The sequence below is a fragment of the Zootermopsis nevadensis genome, unplaced genomic scaffold, assembly GCF_977971745.1.
Source record: "Zootermopsis nevadensis isolate Lab colony 2312 unplaced genomic scaffold, Znev_1.0 Znev_ptg000017l, whole genome shotgun sequence".
Classification (NCBI taxonomy): Eukaryota; Metazoa; Arthropoda; class Insecta; order Blattodea; family Termopsidae; genus Zootermopsis; species Zootermopsis nevadensis.
In genome coordinates, this window is record NW_028259149.1 from 10094238 (window position 1) to 10117641 (window position 23404).

Genomic DNA, 23404 nt, shown 5'->3' on the forward strand with positions numbered 1-23404 from the left:
GTAGGCACCTCTAAAACGTCAGTACACTTATACCACGCTGTACGGCCATATTCATACTCGCTGTTGGTGAGAAACTGAACTATCAGAATACATATTTATTTGAATTGGATACAATGAGTCCAACAAATTAAAATGTACCAAGTTCCTTACCTAATCTGCAGCCAGGCCTCACAGCGGGGAATCCCCGTACGAAATCCTGGCACCGCAATCCAAACAGGCTGTAGAAGTAGTCGTCAGCTGGGATATGAATCTCTAGGCAGTATGGATTCTTAAGATGGGCAGGCCTGTTACAGCATTCCTCAGGTTCGTTCCTGTTCAGCGGGTCTGAAATTAAGTAATCACACTTAACACGCCTACCGAAAATAATATTGACAAGATTGGAGTTTCATCATACATTCTTTTCGAATACTCCTGCTTTTATGAATTGTCTATGTCGAGATAAAATTCGTTGTTAAGCGACTTAATTTAAATTAATTCGTAATGACAGACTGTGTATAGCGTTGAATGATAGAGCAAAATAATGAGTATTGAATTGAAAGGAATCGGGCGTGGTCTAATTTAAAGTCAGTTGCTGGAGGAACTGAGGAGAACCATCAATACGTAAATTATGGTGGCTGTTCTCGGCGCCGATATTTGAAGCCGGAGCCTCTTAATATGAAGTAGGAGAGCTAATTACTCGGCCGCAACGTTCGTTTGTAGGAAATTAAGAAAAGAATGAGATTGAGTTGACCTTCAATGGAATAATGTCCATACCATGATTCGTGAAAATTCGTAAAACGTTCTCGATTAGAAAGAAACGAACAGACAGACCTTTACATGCGCTCATTTTATGTATGTCGTGTACAAAGAAGATGCAGATCTTAAATAATAATAGCCCTTTATAGCCCACTCGTAACTAGGTTCTGTTCCCCGTAGGGAAAGGGATATTTCTCTTCGTCACTACTGATGATCTGAAATCCATCCAGAGCCCTACCCAATGGCTTCCGGGGGCCTCTTTTTCTGGGATAAAAATCATCCTTGGCGTGAAGCTCACCATTCACTTTCGTCTGTTCTGAGGTCTAGAATACATAAAGCTCCATATCCAAGGCTCCAATAAACCCAAATGGGTGTTCAGGCATAGTTACAAACTTACGTTGTTATTATTTTGTTGTTTTGAAGAAAGTTTTAAGCCGGTAAGTATTTTGTGCGCTCTGCCTAGCGCAGAAGACTGTTATAAGATATCAGTATACTCAGCAGTTGATAAAGCTCCATAAAATAACGCAAGTATTTGACTTCACGTAGGGCTAGTGTATCTTATTTCACACTTAGTTCCGAATAGTTTGTACAGCCCTGAGCTACTCTGTCGCACCTCCGACATTGCAAGCGTGCTGTGTTGTGGCCTCCAAATTTTCATTCGTCTCTCTCTTTTCGTGTTCTAAAGCGGCAGTTACGACTGATTATAACCTGGTGCACTGAAGACACGATCTTCAACCATCCAGATACACGGAGAACCCACTTTCTTCATACCGTAGCAAATGTGAAAGAAATCTTAAGTAAACTTGTACGTTTTTATGTGCATTTCGTAGGAAGAATTTGAAAGGTTCCAGTTTCGTCACTATTACACGCAAACGAAAACGACACCAACTGGGATGAAACTTGTTAACTTACAACAGACTTGCACCAAATTTCGTCAAAGCAGTGGAAGTAATGGCAGTACCGCTACGACTATTGTCAATATTACTTCATGCAACTACTTTGATTTGGAGGTGTTCATTTTAATGGTAACTTTATTAAATGAATCACATCCTATTGCTTTCAGATCCATTTTAATATTATCCTACATTGTGCGCCTATGTCTTATAAGCGGCCTCTTCCTTTCAGGTTCTCCTTAGAAAATTGTGTATGCATTTGTCATTTTCCCATGCGTGCAAAAATCTACCTCATAATTTGAACGTAGGCTTTTACATATTCCCGCATTTGACAGGCAGTGGGAAGAACGTTTTGTCAGTTCGCGGTAAGATTAGCAGATCTGCTCAAAGTTTTCTCATGAAAGAGCTTAGTGAAGGGAAGAACAAAGCAGAAAGTGAAAGTACAAGCGGAGAATTTTGAAATAACACCCGCAGGAAATATTTTACAGAAACTAAAGCAATATGTAGCCAGCCTTTTCGCTTGCAGACAAGCGGATTTATGCGGAGTGGTATGCATGGTGACTGGAACAGAATACCATATCCAACAACCTAACTTAATAAAAGTTTAATAGTAGAACACGACATCGATAATGAGAGTCCGCTATCAGACAATCCTGAGCCAGGTCCATGCATCTTCCTCCGTCACAACGTATCTTCCGAAGATGTCTTAATTTTATCTGAAGATGACTGTCATCTGGGATGTTGTGCCGTGTAGTCCCGTAGAACTGTCCGATGCTTCAGAGGTGCTTACTGTCTCCATCATCATGAATGGTGATTCAAGAGCCGACCTTGGATTACTAATGGAAGCCCAAAGTATATTGGACCAAAATCGGTTTAGCCTAAAATCTACACGTTACTTTACGTTGAAACCGTATTGACGACTGCACATAAAAATGTCATTCGTTATTACTCGTATAGTTTGATTATTTTTCATTGTTGCAGATATAGATAAGAGGATAATACTAAAATGGACCTTAAAGTTCGAAAGTGGGAGATGTGGACTTGATTAATCTGGCGTAGGTAGGGTCCATTGGCGAGCTGTTTTGAATACGACAATGAACCTTCGGATTCCATAATATTCGGGGAATTTCTCGATCAGATCTGCAACGTTTGTTCATTTAATGATACCAGTTTTTATGTCACATATGTGAGGGATTTTTAATTTTTTCTCCTTTCGCATGTCAAATATATTTAATTTAAAAAAGAGCTTGAGATTATTTAAATATAAAATAGCAGTTATTTTTATAAAACCATTTAAAACTCTAATACACACATATTTTAAGTGAAGAGGAGGGGAACACAAAACGAAGAAGAATCAGCGATGTATAAAAATACGCTTACTGACCAAGAGGCGTGGCTGTCAGCGTGTAGTCATGATCCATGAACTGTCCCCAGGCCACAACCATGACGGTGCCCGCGTGGTCGTGAAAGCCCTCGTCGGGATGCACCGTTCTGGACACGATCCGGGGTAGGGGCAACTGGGTACCGGTCACACTAATCCTGGGCGCCGTCATACCATCGGCGTACAGGGGGCCCACCAGCCTGAGACACCGGGCACGGAAATCACCGTTAAACGTACATAATGCGTTAGTAAGATACGAAAGTTGAACACTTCTGGTGCCTGGTTGGATCTTCTGTGTTATAACGTCTGTCTGTCGTTACCATGGCTTCGGAAGGACATATCACACATATCACCTCCATCGCATCTTACGCCTGTAAGACTAAGACGATAAGTTCCTTCGAAACTTTGGTAACCAGTTACAAATATACACGGCGTCATGATCCAGAAGATCACAATCCAGATTTTCAGAGCCGTCGACATTTCAAATCTCATCTTTGAACTGTTTCACTTTTGCACAAATATTGTCAGCAGTTTGTTGATGTGCAATGTATCCCACTCTGTTTTCCCTCCAGGAATGAGAGCAGACCTACCTTGTGAACGGCGTCATGGTGGCACCCCATGTCGGGTGCTGCAGGTTAGAGCACAGACCATCGTACCGCCGGTACTTCCCAGGGCGGCACTCCACGTTGGCCAGGAACGGCGGACACACTTCCCTTATAAGTGTCTTGGACGTGTCGATGAGGGGAAGCCCCTTTTCGATGTCTTCATAGCTCAGGCCGTACCTGCGGGTGACAGGAAACGTGAAAACCTGCCTGACAGGTAGGAATAAAATTGTGACTTCTTAATGGCCGACGGATGAGGAACTGAGGGAATTACTGTCACAGATAACAAATAGTGTCCGCGACTCACACAACGTCTGCCTGTTAACCAGAACGGCCAGGAACAAATAAAATACCCAGATGTACAGCGCATTAAAGGGTTATTAGTATCATTGGTGGTTACTTGAGCTACGTGGCGTTAAAAATTTCCTCACTTCTTGCAATCGTCTCCTCATTGTGATGTAGGTTTTCTGTTTAACGCCCTGATGTCTGCTCTACCGAAAGCGTGAACGGAGCATATTAAAAGAAGGGAAACAAAGACGAAACAGTGAGACTACTAACACCGTGCATGGGACAGAGTTCCTACCGAGCAAGTTGTGGGTATTTAGGTGATCAAGAAATATTCGAATTCTATTGAACCCGAAAATTTATCACAGTCATCACAAAAATATATCGTTATATCCTGAGCTGGAAGAATCCAGTTGAAACTGGCGACCTGATTCCTCGAGAGTAAAACGGCAGAGGTAAACATAACAACCTCAGGTTAGGTTAGGGTAGATAAGGCTGAGGCAAGTCAGGCTATATGTTTAGAATTCAGAATTCGCAAAGAACTCTTATTTATACATGTGTGCTCCTGTATGGATTATACTTTTACAGCCTTATCATTATTACTCATGTCATAACAACCCATTTATTGTTACACTGTCAAAATCCGTTGTAAATTGTCGCTGAATAGATACAGAATGAGATGTAGCAAGCGCGGAGACATGAACAAAGAATGTTGGATTTGAGGTTTTCACGCCGGTGAATACGAAGACTCTGATGTGGAGTTAGCCAGCTGTTTGGTTAGTTGGTTACTGTAGTCAAGTCAGGGTGCCAGTTAGATTAAGTGCATTGAATTAATTATTTAGTTAACCAGTCAGTTTTACAAGTCTGCAGTTTGGTAGGTCAGTCATTTTGGTTTATTTCCGCGTGACGCTGAATCAAGACGCAACACGATGCTGCTCTAAAATGTGACACTCATTATGAGAAGGCGCTGCTGCCGCCTGTGTTCTTGAAGATAACTTTCACCATTGCAGTTTTATCGAGTAACAAATGTACTTTCCCCTCCGCGACATGGAATTCGTCTGTAATGGCTGTGCCAACAGACAGATGATGCAAACCACTCTTGTTCTGATGTGCTCATTATGTATGAAGTTTATGCCCAGTGATTAACGAACTATGTGAATAACCGTTTATCTTTCTTATTAATTTAGTCACTATGTGATTAACTCACTAGCTCACAAGTTAATAACTCACTGAATAACTAAGAAACTAGTTGACTAATCACATAGAATGTTTTTTGGAAAGTAGACGAGCGCTCAGTTGGTAATGAAGTTCCCCGTCTTTTATGGAACCAGATTTTTGGTTACCACGTCAATAAGGACTCGCCACTTTACCATGTTCTGAGCCTCCAGTTCACAATATTTTCTTCAAGATAAGTATCTTATTATTTTCTAATCTTCCCGTTTATCATTATCTGCCGACTAGTCACTTCCGTTGAGGTTTTCGGACCAATTTTTTGTACACACTTATATTTTTTCCATTCGTACTATATGTACCACATGTGGATCACACATTTGTATAAATTATTAATTCTTTGTGTGTTTCTCCCCCCGCCCCATGGAATAATAAATGTCTATGTTTGTTATGTCGCTCTTGCTAGAAATTAATGGCAATTTTTGTTAATAGATTTCTGAAAATTCTTGATTCTCTGCGTTCTACCCAGCTGTGCCGGTGGGTGACGGCACAAAGGGGGGGGATGAATTAAAAGGGAAGGACCTATGCTAGTAGCTTATTTCTGTGTTATGCCATCCGTATCAAAATAGTTTTGTGCTTCCTGAAAACGAATGAACGACACGCTTTGAATGCTGAAACGGAACTAAACTCAATTTTACGCTATTAGAACCGAACGTCTGCACGATTACTATCGGTTGCGGCATTTTGAAGTTTGAAATGATTGCGACAGGTACCGCTAGAGCACGGCGGTTGAAGATGGAACAGGTTTTTCTTCGATTTATTCTGAATCCCTACTAATCATCATTCAGCCATTGCTTCTATTCATCTACCGCCGTTCTGTGTGCGATAACCCTGACCAAGCAGAACGTATAATCGTTCGTAAGTTTAGGGCTTCATCTCTGATCCAGCATTTCGCCAGTCTCGCAAAGAAAGGCATTTTACTTTACGGGCGTGCAGTTGTTAAATTTTTGTGTGTGATTAGGCTGTGATATTTGTTTAGTTTGGACTATTTTTTTCCATAATTTCCATATGCATTTCTAGTTTCGCTACTTGCCATACTTTACCGCTCATTTTATCTACTCTGTGGTAGGTTAACTCTAACGTTATTTTACGATTATAAAATAAAGAATGATAAAGTGGGCAGATAATTTAGTGTTCTTGGAGGACAAGAGATTGCAAAACTGTAGTAGGAAACCTGAAGGAATAACTCTTCGTGTAGGCATGTATGGAAATATAATATTGTAATAGAACTAAATAAAAAGGGCGATGACGTGGTTACATTTATCTGAATCAAATAGTGTCCAGTGCCGTGTTGTGTTATGAACGCGAAAGTGAAGCTTCGGTTTGCATAAAGATGTTCAATTTCTGAATCCTCTGAGCGATTATCAGCATTTGAAGAAAGATTGTACTCCATAAACGCAGTTTCACATAAGGGAGAAATCGCAGCAGCTCGTAGATAATTCCTGGGACCGGTTGAATTTTGCCACATGCCGATATGCAAACGGCATTGCAACAGATTATCCCTCCCTCCGTGAAGTTGCTTACGTTTTTGCAAGGTTGATGGAAATGTCAAGCAGAAGTTCCCCCACCGTTGCTATTTCTTCTGTCTTCCATATTGGCGTCTTTGGCTGGGCCACATCTGGAACAAGTAAAAGACTTTATCAGTGCACGGGTTTGCAAAAAGTGTATGCGAAAGAAAAGCATTATAGGGATTGCCCCTGGCTGCATGTTACATCTCATATGGTAGTTACTTTGATTATCTCTGGTGTTAGACGTATGTGTATGTAAGATGTAGTCCTAATATTTCTGAAAATTACTTAGGCCTTCATTATTATGAACAAGTACGCATAGTGTAAAAATACTGGCAAGTTTTATATCTTGTTATCGCCTCTGGATATTTAATTTGTGGGTGCTAACTTTTGATGCTGTCTTACAACTAGCATAAAACAGGGGTGACAAATGAGCTAGGACCCTCACCATAACATCTGATTAAAATGAGACCATTGTAGAACGAGACACCGTAATTCCGCTTTTGTTCAATTATCTCGAAAGCTGCAAGACTTACGAAAAACATGATTTGGGCATAACGCGTCTGTTTGAAATTGTTTCGCTACGATTTTTGTCAAAGTTTAGTAAAACTCGAGTTATATGAGGACAGGCAGATGACAATGCGAAAACTACTCGTTACGTGATAAAACAGTAATTTGGCCTGATATTCAATTGTTACAGATACAATCTGTTATAGCTAGAGGCAGAAATTGGTATCCTGGTATTTTTTAAAAAATTGTATAAAAGTTGTAGATTATATTGAGAACTAGAGAATGTTCCATTAAAAATGCAACCCAGCAACAATGTATTGCGTTACAAAAAAGAAATCAGAAGCAGGTCCATCCCCGTGTAATAGACTTTCCCAATATCCCTCGTGGCATTTGGGTCTCCAAGGTCACCCTATCCTACATACATTTTGTACAAAGACCACACAAGGCATTTTTCCGATTGACGTCCCATGCGTTGTTTGTTGGACGCGGAGTGTTTGACCGTCTCAAAGACCACGAGAGGAACCCGCTATACCGCATCGCGTTTACTATGCCGATAGTCACAGCAGTTTTGTTGGAAATGAGCGCGCTGACTGGCTTATCCCCAAGTAGAACTAGAACTGTATTAATCGTGGTTGCTTTCTCTTACTTTCTTCTCGGTGCATTTTACTTGATTCATTGACTCCGGTATGAGAATTGGCCGTCATCTTCCCGCCTTTCAAAACCAATCTCCTTCAGAACTACTAACAAACTTCAGACTGATGATCTTTCTTACCGGATACTAAAAACAAACTTTCTCTCATCCTCACTTGGGTTCACACGCCTTGCGTTTTCGCGCTTGTTACTCTTAGAAGAACACGAAATTAAATTCTACAACTGATTATTCTTGAGATTGTTTCTTCGTTCATCCAACCAACATTGTCATTTGGACAGCACGTGCCTGAATGAAAGTTTGCTCAGGTTTCTGCAAGTTCAATGCTGTAACTGACCGTCTCTGTAGTAGAGGTCTGCACTGGCCCCGGCCTGGCATTCTGGCTTCGACCCGAGGCCCGGGAATGGTCCTCGTAACACAGATAATGTCTTGGTTCGGGCCTGGTTCAGATTATATAAGTCAAACGTTACATAGAATATTTCGGGCTTTATTTGGACCTTTTTTTTTTTATAAAGAAAAGGTTATTTGTAGTTGTTGTCATGGCGTTCCGGAAGCAAATTCCACCTACTTCATTTTATTGAGGAGTTTTGTAGCTACCCTCTCAAAAAAAAATAGTTGTAGATAACACATTGCAGACTTGGCATCCGATAACTTTGTATCGTAGAATAATCTAAAATGTCCATACGAAATTATACTTACTGATTCGTTTCCTCGCCTGGATGTACGCCTGATTGATGGCGTCGTATGTGACGCAGGTGTGCTGGCCTCCATAGCCACTGCAACACGGAAATAAAGGGGTTTAAAGCTTACATTTTATGTTTATCGGATGCAATTATATTGCTTACAAAATAAATCAACAGTTTTATAGGACAGATATGTTAGTCTGGCCGTACCAAATAAACTTTACAGACTACCAAGATCTATGTTTCGTGTCACGTGAATATGAGTGCCGTCTTTGAAAACTGTTTACTTCGTAGGTTCGAAGGGTAACGTTTCATTTGGTGTAACACGTGAAAACACAAACTTAAATATTTTGTTTTATCATGAAGGAATTTTTTTCTTAGCAGTTTTTTTAAAGAACCACAGTGGGTTTTTCGACCGAACGCCCATTCCCTGATTAACATATGCTCATATTGTTAGAAAAAAATTGGGAAAACCGTATGATATATGAAACCCGTGGTTGAATAACCGCACCTACAAGTCTCAGACTCATAAATTAAATAAGAAAATAAAAATTGATTTTGCAGAGATAGGTTTTGAAGATGGGAAGTAAATGAACGTTGGCTCATTAAGGTTCCGGTTGCTTTTGGGCTTTTGAGGTAACAAATGTGAATTTTTGAGTACATAAAGACAGCAGATTTCTTGATTGTCGAATAATTACAGTAAACGTTGTCTTAAGGGAGCAAGTCTACGCTAGACTTACTTAGTCCGTTACGTAAGTCAAGTAGTCAGTGGGTTAATCCAGTGTCCTTCAACTGGAATGTCGTGGCAATCGATATGCCCGATCTGCCTGCCCTGATATCTCTTTGTTAAATTCTTTATATTTTGTATTATTTAATTAGGCTAATACACATAACGTTACATTAGGCCTAATGAGCGATTTTGTGTGTCATATTCTTCTGTGCAGCTGTGTGGGAATGATTGAGAAGAAACACTGTTTCAGTCGGCAGTTACGTGGTTGGTTGGATTTATAGCTACTGCCGTAATTAGTTAATTGCTTGGCGTGTTTGTTAGTGAGTTTGTTATTTACGTAGCAAGCAGTTGGGTGGCGAGTCTAATCGTAAAACGCCAATGAGGGGCTGAGCCTCTTTCCTGCAGCACAGCGCACATATTGTGAATCCTGTGTGTGGTTCGTGGCAGATCCCTGCTACAGTTTTTGCGTGAATTGGGTACCATAGGTCAAGGGCCATATATTCACATCACGAAGAGCCCTCGGGTACACACTCCCCTCAGCCTTGGGACACTAACGGCATGTTAGTTTGAAAACCTTGAAGGAGTATAGCGCCTATCATCTGAGACCCAATTATCCGTGGTCTCAGATTGTCTCTGATATGTAATTAAAATATTTGTAACTACTCTCAATGCTGTATTATATTCAGGATAACTCGACTAATCGCCAAAGCAGAATTTAAAACAAAGCAGGCCAACAAAAAAAGCCAGACAAGAATTAAGGTCTTTTTGATAAATTGACTGTAAGAAAACATCTTTGGTATTTTTTCTTTTGCAATGTGAATACGTATGTACCAATGTACAGATATGTACACATTTATTTACTGTGATCTGCATCTTCGGTTTGAAACTTTTTTTATATATTGTGAAAATCCGAGCCAAGTTTACGTCTATTCATGTCTAAAACAATCTCGTTATTGAGCATGTACGTGGTTCTAGATTGTTTTTTGTAGACTGACGATCCCGCTGTACGGAGGCACATGGAATTCAAACGTTCGGACTGGCTGCAAACGTCGTCGTTTGTTATAAAGCCATGTTGAGTTACATGTTTCCGGATGTCAAAGTTGTGTTATTAAGTCCTTAAACAAATAACACTACTTTCTGAGTTCAGAACACTCCTCTCAGAGAACAGTGATCATAGGAAAGATAGCCTTTTGAGAACAGTGGTAGACAGCGTGAGTTGCGGATTAGACCACGAGCGCAAGAAAGGCGTCTCCCGTTTTCTTTGATGCCTTCTGCTATTCTTGCTTTCAGGCTAACTTGTCTGCCTTTTCTTAATTTTTTCTTTGTTATTTCGTCCATTCTGTAACAATTTCTTTGTTATGTTTCTTTTTATTTTACATATCTCATTATATACTTCCTCCTTGTGTTCCTCTTTGTTTTCTGTTTTTAAATTATTTTTCTCTGTATTTCAACTTTGCCCTGTTTTTTTCTTTGGTGTTCTATCCTTAGCTTTCTCGTTCTATTTCTCTTGTTTATTTCACTCTTCCGCTCTTCTGTCTTTATCGATTGAATTCTCGTTCCTTTATTCCTATTTTTTATTGTGGATATTCTTTGGGATTTTGCAGTCATTGGTCAAGTACATTGCTGACAATGGTACTCAACTGCAACTGCATGTGGGCATAAAGAGAGTTGACTGGTGAATGCCGGATGCTTGAACGTAGTGTACATACGAACCATGACGACGGTCATTATCCGAAGAGTGATGTTCAAAGTCAGAACGTCACAGTCGAAGTGTTGAATGCAGAAGACCTCACCGTCCACGTCAGATTCACGGGAGAATAAATTAACAGTGAAACGGCGTTATATATAGTCAGCAGCTCCAGTAACGAAATGTTGCTTTTATTTCATTGTTACGAGATCATTTAAAAATATCAGGCCTAGTATATAATTAAGCAGGAAATTACGTAGATTTCTTCCTGTTACAGGAAAATAATTTCCTGGCCTTTTGTTTTGCCATCGTTTCCCACCAATCTAGAATCTCATGCTTCCGAAACATTCCGAGAAATTAAATTTCAGAGAAAACTGAATGGTCTTCGAATGAGTTGTGAGAATATGTAGGAGTTCTGATATATTTCAAGATGCTACGACGGCGGATGTTAAAGAACTTCACTGCTAAAATGTTTTAGAACCTCAGCCTTATCCATTAACCCCTTGGACCTTTCTTGTTTTTTGTGGCTGACATTCATGTAGACGTCCTTTGGTTTCTACTCCTTACGTATAATGGTTTTCGTCTTATGCTCGAAAGAAACAGATAATATTATGTGAGGTTTTAGATTTTCACTGCGCTCAGAGTTCAAATTTTGGTTTCTGGAACATGCCGCCTACTTTATAGTAGACTTCTATCCTGAAGATGAAAGCAGCATATTACTCCGAAAAGTCGGCAACCTCAGCACGATGTGACAAGACGCAAGACAAAAATCTGAAAAAAATGTTTTTCTTTGTTATTGTTATTTCATAAATATCCTGCAATTCAGGCAAAAAGTGCCCTTTATAATCTTTTATAAAATTCTAAACATTGTTTTGATTTTATGATGATATCTCCAATACTTCCATGCGCGAAATCGTATGACGTGTATTATTTCCCATTTTATAAATGAGATTATCCCATCTATCTCTGTTTTTCTGCTTAATTTCTTCACATTACTCATTCCCTTTCATGGTCCTTTACTCGAAAAGGCTTTTGGTATAATTTATTTTAAGAAAGAAACCTCTGTTGTGAAATAGATACTCGATAACCAGGGCTATGAACCAAAGTGACAGCATTCCATGAGTCCACGAAATGTGATGACGCAATATGAGTGGTGAGATTAAAATGCACGCTCCGCATTGTAAACGACTTAATAATGGGCGGGGTTTTGTTCCGTATACAGTAACACGACTCGAATTTAGGTAAGCACCTTTGCCACGTTAATTTCTTACGTGTACAAGAGATACTGATCAGGTTTCTTCTAAATAGCACGTTCATTTGTTTTAATTAGTATGCGCTCGAAATGTAGTAGTTACATAATCGCTGTCATTGCAGAAGAGATTGTCTACCATTCATCGTTCCAAAGTAACAGAATCTCCATATTTTTCTTCCACTAGCAACTATACAACCAATTAACGGAGTTTATAAATAGATTATATGATGATCAAACCACTTTCAGTTTTTTGTATTTATCTTTCGTCATAACTTATGGATATAGGAGGTGTAAGAATTTAAGATAAAAAAGTCATTATCGCCAGGTGACAAACATCGGCTGAACTTGCAAGATCCCCAAAGGTATTTTTGAGGGTTTTTGAGAGCAGTGCTGACAAGGAAATTTGGACATTAGAGACAAAGTAGTTAATAAATATTATTTGGGAGACTCATGTTAGATAGGACAGTAAAATGAGAAAATGCCCGGCTTTGAACGGGGTCCATTTGTGAATTACTGCCTGACTGCACACTTCAACTAAAGATCAGCTGTCATAAGCATGTGCATAAAGTTGTGCGTTTGGTAAGAAGTGTAAAAATTCAACAGTTTAAAACATGGCGACTGTCGGATATTTAATGTTATACCCGAGAAATTTAACATTTACAAAATCTTCACATAAGTAATAACTTCTCCCGAAGAAGGAAATTCAGTAACATATTTAAAATTGCAGGCAGGCAGTGAAACGTTTCGGAAGGGACCTATATTGTAGCGTGATAAGCGAACCACGGTGAGGGCCTGGTCTTCTTAACATTATCAAAGTTTTGACTGTGTAAGAGGAAATGGTGGGAATGAAAATTAATGTCCCATTAGCTGGATCCTCCAAGTTGTCTAAAGGCCAAAGCTCTAATCGGGATATATCGCCAAGCAGAAGATGTGGATGAAACGATAAAGATAATGGCGGCGATAAGGAAGAACACGAGGCATATGGGAAGGGGTGGTATACTTACAAAGTTCCTCTGAGTGCGTTGAGGTTATAATCGAAAGCGCTCGTCCTGCCGGGTCCTTCCAGAAGCAGGGCGCACTCGCTGTCCGAGCTGGCGACAAGGGGCGTGTATTGTTGGGCGGAACAATGTGCAGTAAGCAGTGTGCAAATGATGATCGCCCATGAGGAGCGTCTGTAATAAAAGTCACAGTAGCATGTAAATCAATTAGCATTTCTGAAGTTCATTACAGAGTATTACTGCTGGACTCTGTCCTGAGCCAGTTCAGTCCAGTTCACAACCACAATATGTTTCTTCAACATTCATTTTTAATATTATTCTCCCATTTAAAATTAAGTTTCCTTTGTTGTGTCCGATGTTTTATTGTCCAGCAAGATTTTATGGAAGTGGTATTGTGGGCAACATCTTCGTGTCGAGGCACTTCATGGTTAAAAGGGCGTGTGGATGTGTTCTTTGAGCACGTGTTCTCTTGTTTCATCACCAAAATTTATGGGTGGGTTTTATTAAATTTCTTATTTGATTATACCGTACAATATATAGAAAAATATTAGTTATCGTTTACATGGGTCCAACATAAACCCTACTTATTGCAATCTTCTAGTCGACCACCATTGGTTTTCCTAAAATCGGTTCGTAATGTAAGAAATTTGTAGAAGACAAAATATAGACTTTGTGAGACTCACAAGTTTTATTCGGGACTTTTAAATTATGAATATTTGACAAAATTCAATGACATTTTCTGACACTCCTGGAACGTGATTACCAAGTAACGTCTCCACTGTCATTATTACAGACGAATAAGTGGCTTCAAAAGCCATCTTTTTAAGCGAGAAAAATAGTCCAGAGAAATATTATAAGATAAGGCACAAAGAGAAAATCATGAAGAGAATAACTTTATTGGAATGGGTCCCCATACTTCGCCCGCTTGTCCTTTCCTTGAGGATAATAAGAATGCAAGGACTTAGGGTAGTAAGAAGTATTAGCTTGAGACAGAGACCGTGGAATTTTAATTCTTCGATGGTGGGGTGAAAATACAGTGGACTAGAACACTTTGGCCCTATTAAGTGGCTGCCCCCAATTATGCGAAGTTCCACGTAAAGAGTTAAAAAGGTTTGTTCTTTAAGATTTGTCCCAAATAAACGGCTGCCCCTATTAACCGATGGCCAAATAACCGGAATCTACTGTGTAGGTAATTTGGTGGCTTCGGCAGCAGGGAGATTATTTTGAAGATGGCTGTCTTCTGGGTTGTTGCCCTGATGATGGAGGCAGCAATGGCATCTGAAATGTTGGTAAACTTCTACCAGACTACACGGCGCAACAGCCCAGAAGACAGCCATCTTCAGACTCACCGCCGTGAAAACCTCAAATCCTACAGGGAGATTATTTTATTGGCGTTTGTAATCAGCAGGGCAGTATGAATATGATTCAGCAGCAACTTGTAACTTGGGTGTTATCGCACAATTTGCTTGAAGACAGAAAAATCAAGGAAACCTTTGCCGGGATGACCTTTAAAGTGTGAAGCCCATTTATGGGCCTACAATATTTAATCATTCTGTTTCTAGCTCCAATAATAGCACCGCGTCTCCGTTACAAAGGTCGGACGGTTGAGGAAACAGTTGCTGTTTATTGTGGAATCTGAATGGAACACATGAAATGAAATTAATGTACGTTAAAGCAGATGAACGAATAGTTACCTCTGTGCTATAATGAAATGGACTGTTGGTGAAGCCAAAGAGAAAGTCTGTGCTTTGTTATGTCTGTTTGTTTGTTTGTTCTTCGCACAGTAGTTTCCAACTTGGCTGAAATTCCTTTGTTTTTTGAGGAGGGGGGATTAAAACCCTATCCTTTCTCCGTGGCATCTGAAGCTAGGGTCAATGAATTGCTGACTTGTAAATTACACACGAAAATGCGCTACATTTTACGCTTCGTGGATACCATAAATCGAATTAAGTAATTAGTTTTTCGCTGCTAATTGAATAGCAGTGTTATACCTGTCGAAATAACAAAGCATAATCAGTGTGAACATTCATTTGAATATTAAGTGTTTAAATCAAGGAGGATAACGTGAATGGGGAATATAGCGTATAGGGAAGATGGAAAATGAAAACTCAGTTTTAGTCGGAAAACCTCAAGTCATGAAACCGCGTTGAAGAGAATGTTAAATATGCATATTAGTGTGATACGGTGTGACTAGGGTAGACTGGATTGTACCATCCATCCATCCATCCATCGTGCACCACTCTGAAGTCATGATAGTGAAAGTTGAGACTACTTCCTGTTTCCCCGCCAGGGTAGTAAACAAGATGACGTTCCCTGATCAGTCACGCGAGATCTTACATCTCGTATGCCATTGTTGGCTTTTATGTAACAAACACTTAATGACAGGTGATGAGAAATGCGTACATAGTTAGTAGGACACTCATAAGGAAAGAGTCCACTTGAGAATCCTAAGCGAAGGGAGAGTTACACCGCATTATCCTTATGTCTTAATTGAAATGTAGTGTAGACTGGATGAACATAACTCACGATAGAGCCCAGTTGGGGCTTTTGTAAAGAAGGGAATACACTCTTGGGTAGATTGGCGATTAGCTCGGTGACAACTAGAAGATGGACGGCTGGGTTTTCGTTTCCGGCAGAGACTTAAGTGCTGGACGGTTCTAGAGTCCAGAAAGTTTTCTGTTCAGTTTTTATCTGGGGCTGTCTCACGGAGTAAGGCTGCCGGGGCGCGCAGTTGATAATTATCAATTATGATTATATTCAATCTCCATCTAGCACCGAGGCCTTCATACGTAACACTTGTACGCCTTGTATATTCTTTCATGTCGTGGTGGTGTCATTATGTGTGAAGAAAAGCGACATCTTCGACGGCTTGAATACACCTCGTGGCACTGATTTGTGCCCCAGATGAATGTGTCTGATGTTTGTACCAGATTTTCTTTGTATGTACTTGAAAGAACTGAACGACTAATATTTAGGGTCTAGAACGAACGGAATTCCTTCTTCGTTGTCCTGTTATCTGCGTTTCGTTGCGAGAGGATTATACAGTGGAATTAGTATTCTAGAAAGTAATGGTAAAGTTTCAGTGAAACTCCATACGAATGCCATGCCATTGGCTTTTTTATATTGCTAATAATCTGTAAAGTGTTCAGTTTTTCCACAAACAAGTATAAAACAGAAAATTAAGTTGAATTTAACTTGCACACAACTCGACCGGATTAAGGCGCAATGTTTTCTCAGCTGGAATACATCGATTTTTAGCCAAAGATTTGGCTGCTGTCGGACTTCCGTATGAGTTTGTACTGGCAATGTCAAAGCCTGTCTTCTGAGTAACGAACATTACCTCGTTAAAAAACCGAGCCATGAAGGTATAACCATTGCCATTTGGTGCGGAAGAAATTTCACTAGCGGAAAATTGGTTAAGTTAACCTTACTATAAAATTAATCCACTTGGATAGATTTATTATCTCTCTAATCACCCCTTCATGTAGTCCGGTGAACTAGGAAAAATAGATCAGGAATATTTCCAAAATCTTAATAATTTCCGCTCCTGTTTGCAACCATAAATATTGAGCTGTCTTAAATGTAGAGGTTTCTGACGATACACCATCACGATGTTTTGTTACAGTAAATAAACATGACTTATTCTGTACATTGTCCATCGTACTGTTTTTTTTATGAAAACGTCTCGGAAACTAAATCTGTTTTCGTCTTTATGTATAACATATGGGAAGATGGAAGGTTTGCCCTTAGTTGGACCCCTTTGAACGATCTACGTAGCCTCATGACTAGACTAACAGATCCAGTTCCCGAAAAGTTGTTTGGAAAAAAAACGAGGGCAAATAATAATGAGGCTCATTACCCATCTTACGGAAAATACTTTTGAAATTGAGTCTTATGTTCATGTCTTCCTCGAAACTTGCAGGCTTACTGTTCACAGAACTGCCATCTCCCTGTGGCTCGACGCTGGATTATTTATAATACTGCGTAAACATCGAACTGTAATGTCGGTTTTGTCGATTTGTTGTTGTTGTTAAAGACTTATCGCTCTTTTCCGGAACTTTCCTGATCGCGGAGTAAGATAATTTTTTATCGGGCTGATTGAAAATTTGCGAACCCCGTTCATCACACGTTCTGTTTGTCAGAAGTAAGTTACAAATAGAACAGAACAAGAAACAATGTTATATGAAGTGTTGTAAATGTCCTACACGTTCAGCGATGCATGAATTTACTCTTTTTCTCGTGTTGATGAAACCTGGTGAAGTTTCATTGTCACGGAAACTGTTCACCAGACGAGATATTGTCGAGTTGCTTAGGACAGGATAATCGGGAATCGTATTATTAAACTCATTTTGGCAGGTCGAGTAGGAAGAAGATGCCACGTAGTGTTCGGCAATGAACACTCGTTGCACTTGTGAAAAAGACATCCTTGCACTTTGACTGTTGAAAGACGACTGACGGAATGGCGCAAGAAGGTTGCACCATGACGTGATCTGAGTGGGCTGTTGTATAGTCACAGAGATATTGTGTATTTATTAATTCAGTCGAAGTGTATTGAACTTCAACATTCAATGAATATTTTAATAAGGGTTGCGTGACTTTTCGACCAACCTGTAGGTTGTGTCAGCCGTCATATTTCCACGAACCAGAGAATAGAATCCGGTTTATTATATTTTGACTTTCCAATAAATAACAGCAGTTGGTTGCCGGCGATAGAAACGAAAATAAGATGTTCAATAACAAGTATCAGGAGCTTTCTAGATCTTAAAGCGAAGGCCAAGAACGTAGTTTCGTTTTACGGACCCTGTGGTTACGTAATATTTTTGTTGATCCCGTGCACTAATAACCGGCTTTTCAGAATGGAGCAGTAGAACAAATCACGCAAGTCTGTTTCGTGTTTTTGCTTGTGTTGGCCTATTTCTCGACGGACGACAGCACTCTCTAGATCACTGTCTGTAATTAAGCGTTGATAACGCGTGTCCTTTATCATTTGCTCCACACAGAAGCAGTTTGTCAGCGACGAGGACAACTCGCTTATTTCTAGTTAGGTCGTATGTCGGTAATTCTCCACGTTACAAGTTCTTTCATGGCCTTTGTCCGGCAACCGATCCATGGCTTAGGAGCACGTCAGGAAATTAAATTAACTCCTGGAAGATCAATTTGTAAAATTGCAGTATTTTTTGCGCCTATTTGGTCTGACAAATGTGCATTGTTAGTGTTCATACGCCGGATGTAACTATCTGTATATCTGTGTTGCGCTCCTCCGGCATTAAGTCGCTATGCCTTTCTGCCATGATCCACTCCATTTGGAATTTCGAAACAGAAAGTGTGTATGTCGTAAAATAGAGTTGCAACCAATGTGTGCGCTCGCGCGCCTGCGTGTGCTTAAGATATTAAACTTGTAATCGGAAACGTTAAACTAAAACTGTGAAGTTGGATTCCATACTGTATGTAAGAAATATCAGGATAAAATCTAATATGTGCCATTATACGTTTTCACGGAGGTGAGGATGATGTGTTAAGTTGGAATGCGCCGTTCATGTCTGATTATGCTGCTGTAACTTGCGTGTTTTCAGCAGATCTCTGTAATATTTACATCATTTTGAAAATGTTAATTAAGTCGATGATTATGTACGAATTAAACAATACTTTGGGAATTTATTTATAATGGATATTAGTTAATATAATGCTTAAGGCCCATGTATTATTGTAAGTTGAATTGGCGTGCGATCATTGACGCAGTTTGAAGTTAATCAAGAAGGGTGGGGATACAACCAAGGACGCCCACAAACTGGAACATTGAGACATGGTGGTTCTCTGTGTTCTTGAGCCGTGGATTATTTGGATTGTGTACGAGCAGCGGCCGAAGTTACTTCAGTCCTAAACATGGAGTCATCATGTTCCTCCGAAATGTTCGCTCGCGTCCAGTGAAAAAGCTACCAGGTTCAACAATGTAGAATGTTTCTGCCTTCATATCGTGATGATCTCAGATCCTGAACTTTAACCCTGAGGGTGGAGGAAATATGTTCCTAATACGTAAAACAATTTTTTCGGCCTCGTCCGTCGTCTGAATTATAAAACGATAAAATGACAACGTTTCGAAAGCAGCATTTTGTTTCCGTTTTCAGGTTAACTGTGGGGGGTTGGGTGGAAGAGACCTCGTCTTAGGCTAGCTCAACCGGGCACCCAATAGATGACTTTTCTTTGTGTCCTCTTCCCCTTTTCTTATCTGATGACTGCGTCAACACAGTTTAGCTTAATAATACCTATGGTCCACTCGTAGTCATTAGGGTAGGCCAAGTCTTTGTCAGCACGTTTTTGTAGAAATCTGACCCCATTAGTTACCACCACTTGCGTCTTGTAATTAATCTGCAATGTCCTTGAGTAACTCTCTAGACAAGCCAACTGACCGACTGACCAGAGAGCGAAGAGTGCGACTCAGTAACTAACTAGCAGCTGCTTGTTCTTCAGCAATACTGCAGCATGCTTTGATTCATTATTGATTCTGGAATGTTTTTTAAGTAGCTCGGAGGGGAGAGATGAGAATTCAGACGTTTTAGTCGAAAATTGCACTGAAAGACAACTCTGAAGACCTAGGAGTAGGTGGGAGAATTATAATAAAATAATCTTAAGAAAGTATGGACTGTATTCAACTTGCTGAGTTTTAGGTACAGTGACGGAATATTATGGAACTTCTGATTCCATAAAAGGCATTTTTCAAGGAGGAATCTACTCCATGCAAGTAATTAGTGTCAGAATGTACAAATTTGGCAATACTCCTTGAACAGGGTTTGGCCCATCGCAGGGCCTGTACCTGTACGGGACAGCACAGTACAGAAAAGAATCTTGAGCACACACCCATGCCTTGTATGTCAGCTTCTGTATTTGTGACGGTCAACGGAGCTCGGAGATACCTTGCGATAAGAACCACACCGTGAAGGCGTATGGGCGACATGGAGGCGTACTAGACCTCGCCACTAATGATCCATTTATCTTAGGACAAGGAGTCACGTAACCGATGGCGAGGAGAATCTGTGTCCCTACCGGGCATCGTAACCTCGTAAAGTAGTTAAAATTGATTGGGCTATTCCAGTTCATAATTTAGTAGCTAAATAATCAAGTACCGAGAATTGAGGTTGTTGGTTGTTGATTTTCTGTTGCTGATTAACTGATTACCTAACGTATGTAAAATAGAAGTTCTCGGCTTACGTCCCGTCGATGTGTCTTGTGGCCCGTGCAAGCTCATGACACTAGCAAAAAATCAGACCTCAACACTAATAGATTGCTGAAGAGAAATCCATGCCAATTGCCTCAGTAATAACCGATTTTATAAGAAAGGAGCAATACATGAACCTGTTCGCGGTAGTGGGCCTGATTTTGTAGCATTTTTGACAAAACTGGCGTTATGACCTCGCTGCCTGCGAGTCGATAAGAAGAGGTTTGCATCCACATGAAAAGCAAGGGATTACATTTGACGGTTTCATACCTAAATTAAATCTACCCGTTAAATGTATTTTAGTTTAAATTGTCCTATGCTAAAATTAATACGAAGTTGTTTAGTGATTATGGGTGTGAAGCAAACGGATGTACAAACCCGTGGAAATTTTCTGTCTCTTGCCCGTCACGCTTCAATTCCGCGAGCAACGTGTTTCAATGCCGGTTTAACCGTAGGTGCATTGACGGAAAGACGTCGATTGTTTGTCGTACGTTTGACCTTGTTCGTATAGTATGAGTTCCGGTTGTTGAACTTCCCTGGACGTGGTCCAGCGGAACCTGTAGTATCGCGCATGCGTATCATTGATCGCTCGTTGTTCGTTGGTCTTACGTACGTAGTTCGAGTCAGTAGGCACAAACAGCAAGATATGCTGGTTACGAGCATGGTCGAAAGACTATGGTTACGAGATAAGTCGTTTTTGTGTTGTCGTAATTTAAGGAAGGGGCCTAAATTGACGTGAAAAAGAAGTAGGATAAATATTTAAATGAGATGTTAACAAGTGAACAATGTAGCAGGTTGCATAACGAGGAATTGTTCGGATAGTGAAATTTATGTCACGATGGCCAGAATATGCAAATGTTTGTTAGGTTTCCTCGAAAACAAGCCACTTAGAAGACCAGAGAGAGGACATGGGTTGTGGAGATGTGGAGGTGGTTGGTATTTGCCCAGGATGGTGTCCATTGGCGCGGGCTTTTATATTAGCGATGTTGCACCTTTGGGTGTTGTTACCAGTGCGGTATATCGTTATGATCTGATTGCTTGTATGTGTTTTTGTTTATTTAATGGTGATGTATCAACTGGAGATGTTTAGCGTCAAATGAGGAAAGAAGAAGAATATTGTCTTATATTTTAGTTTGCAGTAGCCTGGTTCATATTCGACCAGAATGAGAGACTGGTTACCGTTAAACATATGGATATATGCTGCTCTGTGATCGTGACGCGTTTGCATATCTTGGGCACAAGTGGAGTGAACTCGTGCGCATGTCTGATGTAACTTTTCGCTTTTGTTTTCATTTTACAAAGTGTACTGTAATTTGTAGTTTGTAATTTTAAATTGTTTTCAGGTCGCCGCTTTGAGGGTTGTGGTGTTGCATTTCTGATTAATAGCTGTGATGGCGATGGCTTAGTTAAAGAATATTATCATTCGTTGTTCTCCCGTTTCCTCTGCATCGCTCAGTCTCTCAGGGCGAATTCCAGGACACTGTTTTCAAACATGCAACGACCACCACCTTCGAAATAATTTTCTATTCATGATTCTTGACTACCCGTCTCACTCCACGTTATAGACTACTTGTATAAACTTCAGTTGATACAGCGTCGTGATCGCAAAGTTACAAAACCCTTTCTTGACGCGTTTTGTCAGAAAGTAGATTAAACTGAATCCAGAAAAAAAGAAAAAAATTATATTGAGTGCTGGAAGTGTCCACCGCGTTCAGTGATGCATGCATTCACTTTCTTCCTCTAGTTTGATGCAACCCGGTGAAGAGTCCCTGTGTGACAGAAACGGTTCGCCAGACGAGAAAATGTCCATTTGTTTGGCACAAAAGTATTGGGAAATATGTCATTGTACTTATTCTGGCAAATTAACTAAGAACGACATGCCAGGTAGCTTTGGACAATGAACACTTATTACGCCTATGAAAAAGACACCCTTGCACTTCGACTGTTGAAAGACGACTGACGGAATGGCGCAATCCGGTTATAACATGACGTGATCTGCATGGGCTTAGTCACAGCGATTTTGTGTGTTTATTATATCCAATCTAACTGATTTTTCGACAGTCCTGTATTTTGATGTCGAATCTCCCAGATATCTGAACCTGAACTTGTTAGGAATATTAATAAGATACATTTCAAACTAAAAGAGTGACTGGTACGAGCAACCTGGACTACTATTATGGTCTTCTAGCTATTATGCAGTGTAGTATACTATTTTGGTTGTATACCAAAGTTTCGAACGAGCATATTACCTTCATCTTTAGGTCTTACATACTAAATGACTGTCTCAAAGAAGTTGGATGTATAATGACTAAGGGGCTCTTAATGTTACTTATACGATATTTTTATTGGAAAGTGATAACGTGGCCAGACTCAATATCTGGCCACGTGCCGAATGTTTGTTGCGACCTGTTACCTTTGTTCAGTGGTTATTAAACAACAATGTTAGGTCTAAGCGTCCGCGCGGTGTTCATGAATGACGCTGCACAAATGATGATTTTGTTCTAGCCTACTTTTCAACCGGCAGGCTTCCTTGACCGAGTTTCGAGTCTCGCCGTGTTAATGGTTATTTTAATGCATACCGCGTATTAAAGAGAACGTTTGCTTAGATGCATCGTCACATGCAGCTGAATTATATAGAAACGCCGCTCACTGTCTAATCAAGATGTTATGATATAAACTCATTACTGGTGTTTACTTTAAATGCTGTGACCTGCGCAGAGAACAAGACAAATGACGTGTTGTGTAGCAGCAAGGTGCTGACATACAACAAAGACATAATACAATTTATTTCTTTATATGCAACAAGCTTATATATCGCATTGTAGTTATAGGTAAACCGCCAGTTACTTTGGGCATGACGTTCGGAATTCGCCTACACAGCTGCAATGTGTGAGACAGGGCATTTTCAGTTTCTGCGCACTCAAGGTCAAGTTTTCTTACGGGGATTCAATTCTGTTAAACGGCACTGTGGGAGTCGTAAGAAATTAGAGAATGTGTAGGTTATGTGTTGTTGAAGATTTGGTGCCCAGGCTCGGGTAATAGGTCTGA

The 23404-nt window shown here is 40.1% G+C and overlaps 2 protein-coding genes across 6 annotated transcripts in view; one reads left to right on the plus strand and one right to left on the minus strand.

The window, feature by feature from the left end:
• Mcm3 (minichromosome maintenance 3) overlaps positions 1-23404 on the plus strand; it is a 134953-nt gene that overhangs the window by 13657 nt on the left and 97892 nt on the right. For 4 of the 5 annotated variants that reach the window (XM_022072634.2, XM_087350384.1, XM_087350385.1 and 1 more), the window contains exon 1: positions 3687-3828. The exons of the other annotated variant lie outside the window; for it this stretch is intronic. The gene's annotated coding sequence lies outside the window, so the exon portion shown is untranslated. Of the gene's footprint in view, positions 1-3686; positions 3829-23404 lie in introns of those variants that run through there. 5 annotated transcript variants of the gene reach the window in all.
• The window catches only part of cysu (peroxidase homolog), a 52131-nt gene that overhangs the window by 10488 nt on the left and 18239 nt on the right, over positions 1-23404 (minus strand). The window contains exons 2-7 of the mRNA XM_087350387.1: positions 13150-13317; positions 8493-8569; positions 6651-6744; positions 3600-3791; positions 3013-3209; positions 151-324 (exon numbers count right to left, since the gene is read on the minus strand). Coding sequence (XP_087206513.1) covers positions 151-324; positions 3013-3209; positions 3600-3791; positions 6651-6744; positions 8493-8569; positions 13150-13317 — 902 coding nt within the window. The remainder of the gene's footprint in view (positions 1-150; positions 325-3012; positions 3210-3599; positions 3792-6650; positions 6745-8492; positions 8570-13149; positions 13318-23404) is intronic.